This window comes from Lynx rufus, unplaced genomic scaffold, assembly GCF_022079265.1.
Source record: "Lynx rufus isolate CCGP_SWC_20201006 ecotype Redwood Valley unplaced genomic scaffold, mLynRuf1.p SCAF_5, whole genome shotgun sequence".
Lineage (NCBI taxonomy): Eukaryota > Metazoa > Chordata > Mammalia > Carnivora > Felidae > Lynx > Lynx rufus.
Genome location: NW_025814867.1, coordinates 84034535 through 84051031, shown reverse-complemented (window position 1 = coordinate 84051031; position 16497 = coordinate 84034535). Strand labels below are relative to the sequence as shown.

The following is a 16497-nucleotide window of genomic DNA, read 5'->3' as shown; positions in this document are numbered from 1 at the left end:
TAAGGGTGTATCATCAAACCACTCCAAATTTTGCTTTCTTAAAAAAATTTCCACATCACCAAACTTAAGACTATAACATAAAGTCCCTGGTTCTTTCTACTCATCAGAATTACCTGAGTATGCAGAAGTTCTTCTTGAAGCTGGTCAATTTTCTCTTTGTCTGTAACCTAAACATTTAAAATAAATTAATTTTATTTCCAGAGAAATGGATTTATGTAAAATGGGCACTAAGTTAAATTTTTTGAAAAGTATTTTTGAAAATAAATACTGACTTTATCTGCATATTTGATCAAAGCACATTTTAAATCAAGTGATTAATGAATAAAGTAAAAAAAAAAACTATATTCACTACAATTGCTCATCAAAATTTCATAACTGTATTCATAAGTAAAAGCCTTAAAAAGCAATCACTTTCAGGATGCTATTCTAGTGATTTCTGATGAATGAGTTGTTATAAAATGAAGAGACCAACACACGGTCACTACCATTTTCGTAGGCTGTTTTGTTCTCAAGGACAGGCATTTGATGCTTGGAGAAAAAGGGCACAGATACCTACAGAATGTGTTCAGGGAACTTATACAGGCTAGGCTATCATTTATAGCTACTGACGAAATTCATTGGTCATAGTGATATTTTAAGCATATATTACGCCTTTCTATTCTATAAGTAGGGAAGTATTTAATAAATGCAAAGACCCTGTATTTTCAGAGCTTTACGTGGAGCCTGATGCTGGTTTTTAAATTCAGTTCCAGTACAAGATCTGCTAACCCATAATACAGTGAATGCATCAGTAGCAATAAAGTTGAGTAAAGCAACTAAAATTGATTGAAATATAAAACAAAAGTAGGATAAAATCTACAGCTATTGTGGAAACTACTTCCAATTGTTATTAATGCTGATAACTCTAAGATAAGATGCCCCAAAACAACATAGAACTTTATTGCATTATCAGACTATAGTCACAGTACAATTCTAAATATGAAATGCAATGATCAATTTTAATTAAAATGATGTCAATTATGGCAAATCCATGTAACTGTGCTTTGACTCCTTGGTGAGGTGAAGTTGTCATACTCAGTCTTTCAAAAGAATGATCTAATTTCTAATAATCAAAACTCGTAAACATGAATTTATTTCATAGGAGACAAAACTCAAGGTAAAATTCATGTAAGTCCTTGTTCACTTTCATTCAATGGCTATTCAAGCAATCAAGATATCATGGTAGCAAATATATACGAAAAAATTTTAAATGATTTGCTTCTTGAGGTAGATATTAGTAACTCTTAATCCATACAACAAAAATTTATTTTGCAGTTTTAATTCCTATTTCCAAACTTTCTCAAAATAATCCTGAAATTTCTTGTAAATAAAAATGACAATGCTTGCTACAAACGGTAAGTATATTATTTTTTCCTTAAAAGTCTATGCCTAAAAATCTCCAAATATGATTCAGTAATTAGAAGAAAAGAGAATATAAAACAAATTTTGTATTGCTGTTTTCTCATTCTTATATAGCAAGCAGACACTTATGAAGAGAACTTTTCTCATTTGATTGTGTTTGTATAAAATGGACAAGAATTATTAATAGTTGCCTAAAATGTGAGGAAACAAGCAAGTTGGGGAGGAACCAACAACCCAAAGAACAAAATCTTGAAGACCAATGAAGAAATAAATTCTTCCATATTGTTTTCATGTGGCATGCCATCATACTGTAATAATGCACTCATAAAAATGTTATGCATATTAAATTCCCAATTCATTTTAAAAGGTACTTGAATTAATTCTGTTCCATTAAATGTTCATCTGACACTAGCTAAATTAGTATGAAATTATATAAACAGTATTAGCATAAACTGTTTTCGTTTTGAATGTGAATATTTCATGACTTCATGCAATATGTCCTTAATTACAATAGAAAATCCAGTGTTAGTCTACATCTGGGGCAAGAGTTAAGAAACTAATACAATTACACAAAAAATTAGAATGCTTACTGTAAGCCAAGGACTATAAAAGGCTAACTCGGTAATTTGGTAAAATAAAAAGGGTATATAAAAGGTTAAAAGGATATAAGGTTATTAGAATATTACAAATAACAATCTTTATGCTAATTTTAGAATTTAGTAATGATGACTGTTAAGATTTTTATAAATTCAGATTTTTAGGAGTATTTAGATTTATCACTTGCCCTTTCTGGCACAAGTGTTAGGCATGACTCATGCACAGTTTTATCAATATGCTTCCTATCTGCTTGGTTTAATGGAACATCAAAATTAACATCGTATTAAAAGACAGGTGGTGGTGGAGTCAAGAATTAGACCTCACATTTTCTAGGAAACAAGATGAAAACCTTTAGGTTTACAAGATAAATATTAAAGATACCGAGAAGATACTTTTACATATTTTCTTAAGGGAACAGCACATGCTATTTTTCACGTATCACTTATTCAATATCTTAACTGGCAGTCGGTATATTTAATGTTGATGCACTTTGCTGGTAAAATTCAGCTACTTACGACAGGAGTTCAGTTCTTGCCCTGTTGTTTAACATACTGTTTGCATTATGAAATTTAAAACTCACCCTGACAGAAATGGGTATCAATGGTCTTGAAACCAGAGCTTTTCTACAATTCCAGGGCTGTGAAACTGATGGAGAAAGAGCGGAATCCTCCGCAGAAACAAGCTAAAGCTGAAAGAGAAAAACCTTTACTAGCTCCTCACAAAACCAAGCCTGATTTTTAAATTTTAAGTATTTTCCTACTAAGCCATTGCGGCCATTCTGAAATAGCAAAATACACATATAAGGGACTCGCAAACATTTCCATATACGTGTATGCCCCTGCATGAGCTACAGGGACAGTTTGTTAGCTGCTACTATAAAAAATGAAGGCCTACTTACATTTCAAGAAGGTAAGGAAGGATGATTAAAAATCAACAAAAAGCTGTGGCTTTGTACCTCAAGAAAACCTCACACACCCAGAGGAATGCTATAAATCTCATGAATTAGGATTGGGATCATGAGGACAGTGAAGGGCTGAAAAGTCACCTGTGTACCAACTACAGGGGGAATCGGGGGAAGATGCAGTAAGGGGTATGACACCATCATAGAAGAGCAGGAATTGTTTTTAAAGTTCCATTTACTTTCACACAACTCCAAAGTGGGCCAGACTGTTTGGTGCTCTCCTAAGTATGCCTTAATAAACAAAACAGACGGAGGTACAGTCCTATCAGTTGCTATTTTACAAAAGGGGGAAATGAGGAATAAAATGGTTAAATGAATAATCTGAAAATATCAGAAATGAAATGGTATCACTAAACCTGAAAGCAGGCTAGAAAGTAGGCCTCAAATGAACATCAAACTTGGGCAATGTAGAAAACGAACATTATTCACTACTAATATCCCTTAAAACATCAGGTTCAAAAGTATATTGATAATCTTAAACTGTATCTTAAAATCTTAAAATGGAAGGCAGATCTATGGGACTCATTTCAAATTCTTTTACCATTATGAAAAAACAAGAACAACTTGCAGCTAGAGCTATCCATATTTCTAACTAACATACCAGAATATAGTAGTTCCTTTGCCTTCTTTCTGTAACAAAGCTAAGGAACAGATGGTTGGCTTTAAGCATCCAATTTGTTAGAATATTTAAATGGCACTTCAACAAAATACAGAACAGAGAATGCTAAAGCACCATTTAAAATAAGCCCTTCCTTTGTTTAACACATCTACTTTAACTTAACCAAACAGGAAAATAACTTATTTTCTGTTTCCACCTATGTTGTTTGCTCACTGAAAGCTAAATATACAGGAGTTGATTCCACAGCCCTGGAATTGAGAAAAGCCAGGAAGTGACACTGAAAAGATAAATGAAACTATGAGGCATACTCTCAAATATTACCATCACCAAATGCGATAAGGTTAGTAAGCAAATTTATTGCATTCAATCATTATCTATAGTATTGGGTAACTTCAATATCAGAACCTACAGGAACCTAATTAAATGGCTGAATTTCTTTTCCTGAATAAAATCTGTATACGACTTTAAACTTTCCTGATCTAATATATGCAACATAATTAAGCTGATGTTAAGATCTCAGAATATAACTTTAAAATCATTACATTCATTGCATTTTGACTCAAGCCCCTTCAGAACATTAACCTTGAGATCTACACCATAAGATCATGTAACAGCTGAAAGCATACTTTTAAGGACTTCTTGACTGTACCAATAACCAAACATTTATATAGATTTATGCTGACTTTTATTAGAATCTGTTTTTTAGCAACCTCAATTATATCAACTTTCCAATGTTCAATCCTTCAGTCATCCGAGGTGAAAATTTATTTGTGCTGACTTCACAACTGTGGAAAAATTTAATGAGTTGATCAAGGTATATAAGAATAATTTTGCCCAAAATTTACATCAAAACAGTTTTCTTCTGTAAGAAATAACAATATTTTCTGCTGATTCATTTTACTAAAGCTATAATTTTCATTATTTAAATAATTTAAATTGTGGTCATCCACAGTAATCCCTTACATTTTAGAAATGAAAACTTGGGAGAACCACAGATAAGTGGGCTACAAACCTAGGATGACTCAATAACTGGACCAAGTAAATCACAATTCATAATTCTTTTCTAAATACAAATCCGTGCTCCCTCACAGATCATCTCATTTCAGAAAATAAATCCTATGTTTAACATTTTGGATTTGCTTATCCACTCTAGGAAAGTTACATATTTGTATTATATATCTTTCAAATTTTTATTGTGTCAAAAATAATTACTCATAATTGGAGTCCATGAAGGTATTAAGATGACATGATCTTGGCTGAAATGGCTGATTAGTGTGAACACATCAGTAGCCCCCTTAAACCATCCATCACCTTGCGCTTCTGTTGGGCATAGCTTGTGCTATATTGGCCAGCGGCTCTGCGCGCTTCCTCTTCATGCTCTTGAATTTGCTGTTGTAAGAGAATGAGCTCACCAAGCAGACCCTGCCATGAGTTTACAATGAGGAGAAGAGGAAAATTGGGGAGGAGAACAATGTTAAACCAAAGGGCACAAGCAAGGAACAGATGTAAGTTAGGGAAGAAGGGATAGCTTACAACAAAAATGGAAACGCATTTATGTACCTTTAGAAAGCCACCATATAATAGGGCTCTGTACCACGTTTCCATTTTTCCCCTCAGTAAAATTAGATGTCTCAGAAATATAAAACAGCAGAGTTTAAAAAGTGAAAAGAAAATGCAATGTGGCTGTCGGCTGAACAAAGTGAGCCAGATGTATAATATTAATATACAGTAAAACCTAGACTAACTGGAATGCTCAAGGAAAGTGGCATTGCAGTTAACAACTGATTCCCTCAACCCTTAGTTTTGAATTGCCAATATGAACTAGTGTATGCTCCTGACTTGAAACATAAGGGGGAAAAATCTTTTAATTGTCAACCATAATTCTCATAAAACTGAATGGAGAATACATCATAGTTTAATTATTAAATTATTATTATGTATTTGTTCTTTGATATCTGATGTCTTCAATTAAAGACCATAGCCCCTCAAAACTATTAATTTGAGTTTCCAAGCATCAAGTTAATCAAGGTTTTACATTAATTCATATATTCTACATGCCTATACATACAAGCTTATCTGACTAAAATTTAGCTTTTTTTTTTTTTTTGCAAATTAAGAAATAATGTTTGAGGCACTGTTTTAACTTTATACAACATAAAATAAGTAGTCTGACTGAATTTTCACTTTTTATGAGCTGTTTTGACATTCAGTAAAAACAGCCTCTAAGAATATAAGAATATATCAATTACTAGAGCAAAAGCACTATAAAAGAACATAGTTAGGATTTGGAAATAATACAGTTATTATGAAAATTTAAAATGAAACAAAACCTAGTTTGGACCTGTGTACAACACAATCAACATTTATATGTTTATAATTCATTCCACTTAAAAATCATGACATGCTAACTAATGTAATTTTTATCACAATGTATTTACATGTGGCAGAATACCCAATACATGTCATTTTCTGTATAGTATTTTTAATTGCTGGCCTATTAGATAATAGCCCTCAAGAAATGACAACAGAGAAAAAGACAACAAAGAATTGAAAATGTCACAAGCCTAATATTTTCTCAATTAGACACCTCAGTGAATGAAGTCACTATTTAATCTGCACAGGAAGAGTGTTCTAGGAGAACAATGAACTCAATTTTTACCAAGTTATAAAAATAGGAAGAGCTAGGAAAACTAATACTCATTAAAATAACCTACATTGGGAGTTTCAAATAGCTTCAGAGCTTTTTAAAATAATTGCCCAAAATATTACATTTTATATAATACAACTAGGAAGTTTCTTGAAATACTGGTTAACATTACATTCAAATTTTAATTAGTAGATTCATCCAGGGGCTTAATAACTTACTTTATTAAGCCAAAGACTTCTATAAATAAAAGTTTTCCAGAAAAGAAGCAAATACAAATAGGATAGCTACTATTATAGTAAAGCATTTTAAATTAAGGGAAAGTATTAGCATATAATTTGGGGAATTTTTGTTTGACTCTTAGTTTTAATACATTAGGCCATGCCAACAATAATGAAACTGGATGACTTACTATAAATCAAAGGATGAGACTAGTTGGTATTTCTGTATGACAAGTGAGAGAACATCAAAATGGCAAGTAACACAACTGAACTGTCAACATCTGTTTCCAAATTCAATAGCAGAAAATATATTTATAAAAACCTGTGGCTACCTTTAAAGATATCTTTTAAGTTAATACTTTATGGTCACTGATATATCTATCAAAGAAAGACAATGCCAACTCACTACCCTCATCATTTACCTAATTATCTGTCATTTTTTCATTTTCTGTATCATTGCTTTTCACGAAGCAGAAAGAATAATAATCCAACTTATTTTTAGTCATTTACTATAACCACTTCTAATCATCCGAGTGTTTAGATGTCTCAAAGTAATACCCTTTTAAAGGTTTCCTGTGCTGGCTTATATAGTAGTGTACCTGGGCTTTAATTAACATACCACCAGTACTCTATAAGATGTCTAAGTAGTGAGCAAATATTCCACATTTCTTAACTATGCTTGCTGGTCTATCAGGTACAAGATTCTTTTTTACTCACAGCTTAAACATCCTTCCCTAATCCATTGCTTCTATCCAAATACAAATTACATGGCTAATACTTAATATCTATTACATTGTAAGAAAACACCCTCTTTCTAGTAACACTTCACTTTCCTTCCAAGTCTGTTACTGAAGCACTGTTATGTGAAGATAGCTGAAATTAACTGTTACCTCCTAAAAAAAAGTAGGAAGAAAACAAGAATTAGACACAGAGAAAACTATTCACACTATATTACATGACTAAAGGAGGTTACCTCTATCCAATTTTGGACATCAAATCTCACCCTAAATACTGAGTGATGGGCTACAGGCTATACAGCTTCTGAGCTAAGGCCATGTGGAATAAGGAAGGGAAAGAAATGTGTGTAACTGCTCTGCAAGACACATTCCTTAAACAGACAAAATATAATAAATATCTTCCCAAGCTCAGATAGTTTTCTCTCAAGAAACAGCATGTAATTATGTTAAAATCATATACATTAAATATAAAACATAGTAATTGTAAATAATGATAAAAAGTAAAAATAAACAACAACTACAGATGATACACTCTCTCAAGAGTTATTGCCAATTTGACACTGCAGCTCTTACAGTCTCGTATTTCACATACAGTATTGTCAGACTTTTAAAAAATTATAACATCAGGTCAAGAAAATCAGTGATAACTCCAAAAACCAAAACATCAACTGAACATGCTGTGAAAATCTAAAAGTTAATGAGTTTGATAGGAAAGATTTTAGGACACTTTAAAATTATTTGTCATTTATATGTGAACATATTTAAGACACTATATTTTTAACAGTATTTTAAACATTTATAGCAGAGCTGGATCCTTATCCCATTCGTATATTTATCTAGCACCTAGAATAACGTCTGACACTTTAGGTATGTGTTACAGCTGATACCTAAATTAGGACTGAGCACATGTTTGCTCCTTGAATGAATCAAATTATGACCTACTTTTACCTAATAATGCACACAAAGTTTCCAGTATAAAATCCAAATTGGGTTTCTGAACAAATGTGTATTCATTCTGTAAATAAGCTGTTTTCACAGTCCTCAGAACAGACTCCACGGAAATTACGGGGAGGAAATTAATCAAATAATGTTAATAGGCAATTAACTGATGGAATAATTCAAATTGTAAGGTAATAATGATCATGGTCATCAACATCACCTTAATTTTTATTATGTGCAGATTTTGTGCTAAAGGGCTACAAAACTCTCAAAACAATCCTATCCAGTAGGGTTCCCCCTTCTACAAAAGAGGAAATCAGTAACTCAAAGAGTTTGATCTTTTTCAAGATCACATAGCTCAGAAAGCAGGAAGGACAGGATCTGAATGCAGACAGTGTGACTACAGTTTACACCTGATACCATCCTGTTGACAGGATGGTCTAGCTATTTCCAAAGTGGCTTTGATCCCATCAGGTTCAATCCACATTTAAAAAAAGAAAATGGTAACAGTACAACACATCAGAAGGCATATTTGAACTACTAAGAAGATGGGCTGCCTGAATAGTCCACAGAGACCTTAAAGCCTGCAAACCTAAGATACCTGGCCCTTTAAAGAAAAGTGTGCCAACCCTGCTTTATTAGTTTTAAAAGTAACTTGGGTCCAGAAAAGAACTTTATGAAAGTGAAGACTTCTTTCCCCTTCCATTCAAAAATACTCCTAGGCATTAAACTACTTTTCAAAATTTGAATAATTTTATTTGATTAGTTAAAAATAACTATTTTCCTATTTTTCCCCTCCCACTAATACATAACTCTGCTCAAGGTATTTATGGCCAACTGAAAAAGGTCAATTAATGGATAGCAGAAGGAAATACATCTTTCCATTTGGATCATCCACCTTGCTTCAGTTCAGAAATACCATTTCTTATTTTAATACTTGGACAATTTCTACAATGGATAATTTTGAGATGAACAAATCAGTCTATTACCGATAGTTACTATCAATATTACAACTTCTGCCAAATCCCTTTTGTTCTAAATTGTCACCTAAAAACAGTATTATGTACACAGTATATACTTACTTAATGTTTCTTAAATGACATAAAAGCACAGTGTGCTTATGAAGCAATAGAATAAGATTGCCTGGTTTGCCATTCCACTTTTTTTCAGGCAGATTTTCCCGGCTTTTCTTCCTCTGATTCCTCTGCCTCCCAACTACTACACTCTAGTGCACAAGTGGGTTGGCTTCCTGGCTAAGAGTCTAACCTAGTACAGTTGCTACTTAGCTGCTCAGGAAACAAGTTTACTGATCTGTGGTTACTTGATGATATTGGTTGTGAGAATTTCATTTTGCCCAGGTTACTACAGTATTTGTTGCATGAGGAGTCCTAGAAATGTAAATCCTACTTAAGCAACACTGCTTCATTACAGTTTAGAACACCAAGCACATGTACCACTGTCACATTCTTGTTCTCCTCAGTAGGTGCCCAATATCAAAGGCCAAGAGAAATTCACAGGTGATCAGATCAAAACATCTATTATATAAAATTTGGGGGCCTACCAGTTGGCATGAATGAAGTTCATTTACTTCAATTAGCCTCTCTTTTGCTGTGTCAATTTTGCTAAAAGCTCTGCTTTATCCTCGGTGTTCTGAGGACAGAGATTTTATGACAGAAATAGGCCATTAAAGAATGTAAACCAAAGTAAATAGTGTTTCCTCTGGCATCTGTTTTCATTCTTTAGAGTATAATTAATGGAACTAAAATGGTTATGGAAGGCTTCACAAAGGGGAAAACAGAGCCTAGGCTTTAAGGATGAGTAAAAATTAGAAGAGGGAAGACAGAGATTTCAGCTGGGAGGTACAAGAGAAATAAAGCCACAAAAAAGGAATTAGCATAACATGTAAAAAGGAAGAACTTTAATTACTGTCTAATAATTATATTTAAAATAATAATTCCACCCTTCATGATTTGGACTTTTAAAAGGTCCTTCAAATATTTTCTATAAACTATAAATGTATTTGTAATCTTCAGAATGACCATGTTGCTTACTTCTGTGAAATGTTCATGAGCTATCAGAAACATGATAAAACAAAAGCACAAATATAATGTCTCATTTAATTTTCACTAGAACAGACAATCTTACCGAATCTACAACAGATGATTCACTAAGTGGTCCTGTCACCTGTCTATGTTACGATCAATATAAGGAAATCTACAGATTTATAAATTATTCATTAAAATAGGCTCACCACTTCAATTTTCAATTTGCCTTCAGGTAGTTCTGAAGGTCTCCAGGTCTCAAGGATATTATTCAGTTCACGAAGGGCTTTAATATTTTTCTCCAGTGGACACAAATTTTAAAATTTCTGATTAACGAAAAACATTCCTTGAAAAGTGTTTTCAATATTTTTCCAGTTTTTAATTTACTGATAATACATACCAGAATTTCTGGTCAACATGATAGACATACCTACTGTCTACAAACTGAATGGATATAGATCCAGACAAAGTCAAAGAAACTGATGTTTATGTTAGCTGGTGCAGTATTATGCAGAAATACATGTCTTCTGCTTTTTTAGACATTCTAAAGACCTCAATTACAACTTTTCCAGAGTGCCTAAAAGTCTAGTGACCCCAAACTGGGAGCCACAGGTAGTCAGGTCACAGTGTTATCCATTCTGTTGGACTCAACTCAAACAATCTGACATGTGTGTGCTCTCAATTCTATCACTCTCGCTTCAGTTGACTTTGCAGGTCCTAACTTCTTCTACCTGCCCACACTCTCCACATGTGTTCTTCTATCAGAAAGGACAAATTTCCTTTTTTAGTTCTAGTTGTAGAAATGTTTTCAGTTTATTACTTAAAAAAGAAAAAAAAAAAGAAATCGGATTCACATTTACTTTTACATTTCTAGTATAAATCTGGCCAGAAATTTTGGTACAAACCAGACAACCATTAAGCTAATGCATGACTGCTTAGTGTATTCAAACTCTAAATACCACCTTCTATCTGGGACTCTCAGACAACATTCTGAACCATCAAAAAAATATCAACTAATCTCTGGATGTCATCCTACCACCTGTGACCACTACTCAAATTTTCAAACTTAACATTTTAGAGTAATTTCAAAAAGGCTTCTGCGAAGAAAGTCTCTCCTTCTGTGCTCACATTCAGCCATTAATTTGTAGATAAGTCTACTAAAGTCAGTTTATTTGCATCTTGCCTGAGTGGTTCATCATCTTCAAGTATTACAGATAAAAGTCAAGCCTTGAAACACATAATGCTGCACATTAACAATTTAAAACCACTAGTTGAGGCTGGAAATACTTTTCTGTATAGTAAATTTTTATACTAGCACTGACTACAATTTAACTTAGCCTGTATTGAAAACAGCCTAATTAAAACTCTAGATTTAGTAATAATTGCTAGGTTTTTAATGGGCAACATAATCATCATAAAGTATGAAAAAAAGGAAATAGTATATGAGGGTATTTACCTTCATGTAAATTATGAAATAAAGCAATAAATTTGCTTTCATGTCTACTGTATAAAATAAAATCTGTGAATATAATTAAATTCCCAGTGATCCACTGTCTTCTATATTGCAGAGCTACTCATCATTTGTCAAGTATTCATTTAGCACTTTAGCAGGATTTTAAGGAAATTATGTGAGTTAGACCCTGAAACAGGTTTCTCATTCACCAAAGTGATCCTAGACCATACCAGAGAATACCAGAGGCAGACCTCGCCTACCTTATCTAGGCAAAAAGAAACCACACCGCTAATCCTATAAGAGAGCTTCCTTTCCCCCTTAGATTAGTGCCTCTCTACATATAAAATCTACCTGCATTAAGGGCCAAGTCTTTGGTTTGAAATAAGCTGTGCATAATAGGCTAATTTCTATTAAAACTTTTCCCCCCAGTAGCATGAATAGTCAAGTGTTCCTTTGGTTAAAATGCCAATGGAAAAGGTATCAACTTAAAAGGCAAACACATGTACACACATACACACATACACACACATTTTAAAATAAGTTTTCTCCAAAAGAAAGATCTAGTTAAAAGGCAAGAGAAAAATCTTTTGAAATACTAGAATTTAAACTTGGAATATCATGTAAAAAGTTCAAAGATAAAGGACAAAGAGAGAGATGGAAACCTATACATAGGAAGTATTTTCTTTCCACTTTCAAAATAAACATAAAATTATTTCCTTTCAATTTACAAAAACCATAACTTTCAATATAAAAGCTACATACTTCATACTTAATTTTTAAATGTTCGTAGAACATGTTTTTCAAATATCTATTTACCTACATTTTTTTTAAGAAAAACTTGCAAGGAATCAGTTAACTTACCAATTCCAAAAGATGAAAAAATGAAGACTAAGAAAATGTCAAGTTAACATATGAATATAAATAGAGCAATGAATGTATTATTTTAATTAGTAATTCTCCTAAAACTTTCATATGGATTTTAACACAAGTATTGAAATTAACACACCCTAAATAACTCCAAACACAATTGCTATTAATGTCACAGAATCAATTTATCCCCTAATAACCCATTTCCTACTCCTTTAATATTTCCCTAAGCGTATGCCATGAAACATTAGTCCCTAAAATACATTTCACAAAAAAGGGTTCTGTTGCTAAATAAATCTGGAAAACTCTGTACACTTTGACTTCTCCTGGGATTTATAATACACATAAGTATGTGAGGTCTGAGAAATCCCAAGGAAAAGAAAAGCCTGCTTGTTTTATTTATATCAGCTTTCCCACACATATTTAACAACAAGACCCTTTGTTGAAGCCAATCCTTGAAACTAATATTTCACAACATATTTGAAGGCAATGGGCTTCTCCAATTATATTTCCAGAACTGTCACACAATACCTTTCACTTTGTACCAAGATTAACAACACCTCTACTTAGATGCTTTTATATTTGCTCCTCAGATGTTACCATTTTCAAACCTTTCATGTAGGTGAAAACTTTTTTTTAACTCTTTCAGACTACCTGTGTGAAGAGTTGTCCCTTATACTTACCTTTCTATAATGCTTGTCACTTTCAGATCCGTGATCTGTTGCTCTGAATGCTGTTTCTCCAGGTGAACCTTAAAGATAAATAAGCAGTCCTTTAAATTCTCCAGTGATATCAACAGCCGAAATTCCAAATTACGTCTAATTTAAAGGCAAATGGACTTTTATAAAACCCACTTTTTTGAAAATTAAAAACTATTCTTATTTTAAGGAACACATTGATAACCTACGCAAAAAAACCTTTGTAAATATTATAGGACATGTTTAACCTATTTAAAAACAAATCACTGAAAATTACAATTAAAAAAGACAATTTCTGATGAAGATAATTTTCCAGGAGAGTACTTACAGTTCAGTCCTATATCACTGCCGTTACAGACCACATATGGTAACAAAATAAATTTAAAATGTCAAAAGGTGACAGGACAGATGAGACAAACTAAAATTACTTTTCATTTCAATTATCAGAAATGATCAGATCAATTTCAAGAAAATATTTTGGTTAAACAAACTTTCTTTTTAATACTTTTAATCTTATAGAAACGTATTTAGGAATTTTAGTTTTATTGCAAGATAATTATTTTATTATTTTCACCTGTAAGATAAGGAATTTGCCCAATAGAGTTCTGGAGTTTTCAAATTCAGCATAAGCAGCATAAATTTGGTCTGCAATTTATTTGCAACTAGTTTATTAGAAGCATTTAAAAGGCATGTTAAGGTCAGCAAAAATGTCTGTTTACACACCTAACAAGAGAAGTAGGTCAGAAGCTCCTATGACTTCACTAACCAATTTGTGACCTGTGAAAAATCAGCAAAAGGGGAAATAGAAATGTAAAATTTGACAGGAATGAGCAAACAAATGTCTGAGATCTCAGAGTTATATCATGATAGGGTGTGAGTTGGGCAAATACGCCAAGATCAACCTTAGTAAATTCTACTCATTACAGCCCATCATAATTAAATTTGTTTTAAAAATCACCAAATCGGCTCTAACCAATTATGAAAAGCAAGCACATAGGAAGTCTAACCTACTTGTCAGGAACAAGAGATCGTTTTTTCCCTCACTGACTAAAGCCAAGTATGTTTAACCTCTTACAAATTTTCATTTTGTTGCACTAACCAAAATTTAAAACCACTGAGCAACAAAACTTTGTGTATCTGTTTTTTCAAAAATTTGTTTTTCATTTGTACTAGATGTTTTCATTTAAAAGATACAAATAAACAAATGAATACATCTTAGTATTTTTCCTCTGGGTCTTCTGACATTTTAAGTGAGATCAAACGGGTCCTTCCTTACCTGTGGTGAAAAAGTCCTTCAGTAAACTGAGGCTTTCAACAATTTTATCAAAGTCAGGTGCCAATTTTGCAAGGTCGTCTGAATTAGGAAGTGCTTTTCTAATTTTCTCTGGAGAACAAACAAAATTCTCAAAATAAGAATTTGACTATTAAAACACTGAAAAAATAGAAATAATCATCATATATAAACTTAAAATATTTTTCTATTTTTCTCCCTATTACAACTATAATTGTATCTGAAACAATATGTCATTGTGATGATATTCCACAGGCCATGAAATGTTTTTAAAAAGAGTCACCAGATGTATGGCTTAGATGGAAACTTTTCATTTATAAGTTAAATGCCAGGAACTATAAGCACTGTATTAACAATGTTAATGCTGTATTGGAATCAGAAGTACTTTTAAGGAGAAAGTCACAGCAAAGAGGCCAAGAATCAAAGAAAATACAGAAAAAAACCTCTTGAAACACCTGGTCCAAACTCAAAGACAGTAATGAAATAAAAAATAGAATTCCATTACTTTTTTCCATCCTTTCACAGACCCTAAGAAAATTCACACTTGTTAACATTTGGAAATAACTGTCTAAGAACCCATGGCAAACTTCGGTTTTATTTTTGCTGGTTTTATTTATAAAATGGTCAAAGTATTCATTTTTGTTTACAAAAATTTTGACGCTCAATTTTGTCAAAGTTTGGTACAACGGTACAGTATCTTCTGAATTAGAATGCGCTTTTCTTAATTTTCTCTGCAGAGGACTAAAATACATAAATATTCTCAAAATAAAGAGTATGTCAGATATTATTCTAAATGCTGTTACGGCACTCCCCTGTTTAATCCTCAAGGCAGCCCTACAGAACAGTTATCATCAAACCCACTTTACAGGTGAGGAACTGGGGCACTGAGGTTAAGTAGATGAGCCTGCACAACAGCAAAGAAGCAGGGAGTCAGGCTTGAGGCTGGCCAGTGCAGCTTCAGAACCCAACCCTCAGCCCCACACTGTAGTGCTGGCAAATGCATCAAGGTAAAAGCTCTCCTCACGAATATTAGAAAAACATGGAAAGAACGCTACAGATTCCTGCAGATCCCTCTGTCAGTGCAGCACGGTTTTATCTTTAAGAGCTGTAAGTGCATGTAGAGAGTAATTCCACCCCCATATGCACCTAAGAAATTAAACAAACTCTAAAAAAAAAAAAAAGACTGAGGAAAGTAATTCCATTAAAAGAAAATTTTGTTTAAATCATCATAACATACTGGCAATCAGAACTATCAGATATACTTTTTTCTAATCTACCTATTATAGAAAAAGGTGAACAGTACCTGACTATGGCAAGAAATTATTACGGACTCTAGCGGGCTTTGAGGGACTTGGCTACAAAAAGTAGAAGTCACCAAGGTATCCAATAAAAAGTAACTAGTGAGGTGGGTTATGGTGCATCTGCTCTGGGTGAGAACACTAAAAGTGATGTCCAGAGAGGCTGCTTTGGCTAACAAATGTGTTGGGCAGGAAAAGAAGCCAAAGTATATACTGTTGCCATATAACTTTTAAAAAGGAAACTAAAATAATAACCACATACACAGACTAGGTTCAATTAAAAGAAAATGTCCATGAGGATAGTAGTAGCTATGTGAAAGTGATGGATGAAGGGGTTATTTTTTTTCTACTAGTTTTTTCTTTGATATTCTATTACTTTTATCATTAAAATAAAACTGCCACACAGTGAACTCATGAGTTAAGAAACTATCTCAATACCACTATTTCTCTTTCCCAAAGATATGACCAAAAAAACGTATTTTAACGTTGATGATACAAACCTAAATCAATATACTCATCAATCTCCCACACAATGTCAGGCACAATCCATTTATAGTCACTGAGGTCAGGTATCATATCTTTCCACTGATCAAAAGTCTAAAAGAAAAGAAAATATGCCAATCGAATGTTCTGAATGTCATACAAAAAATAAAGAAAAACCACCTTAATTTATCTAATTAAAAAATGCTAATCTACAAAGAGCGATACACTATGGTCAAAATTTTTAGA

The 16497-nt window shown here is 32.8% G+C and overlaps 1 protein-coding gene across 4 annotated transcripts in view; it reads right to left on the bottom strand.

The window, feature by feature from the left end:
- The window catches only part of OPA1 (OPA1 mitochondrial dynamin like GTPase), an 85257-nt gene that overhangs the window by 62084 nt on the left and 6676 nt on the right, over positions 1–16497 (bottom strand). Inside the window, exons 3-8 of one of the 4 annotated variants that reach the window (XM_047098543.1) lie at positions 16269–16365; positions 14456–14563; positions 13903–13956; positions 13165–13232; positions 4890–5000; positions 114–167 (exon numbers count right to left, since the gene is read on the bottom strand). In XM_047098543.1, coding sequence (XP_046954499.1) covers positions 114–167; positions 4890–5000; positions 13165–13232; positions 13903–13956; positions 14456–14563; positions 16269–16365 — 492 coding nt within the window. The remainder of the gene's footprint in view (positions 1–113; positions 168–4889; positions 5001–13164; positions 13233–13902; positions 13957–14455; positions 14564–16268; positions 16366–16497) is intronic. The other 3 variants (XM_047098545.1, XM_047098544.1, XM_047098546.1) reach the window with 3 other exon arrangements.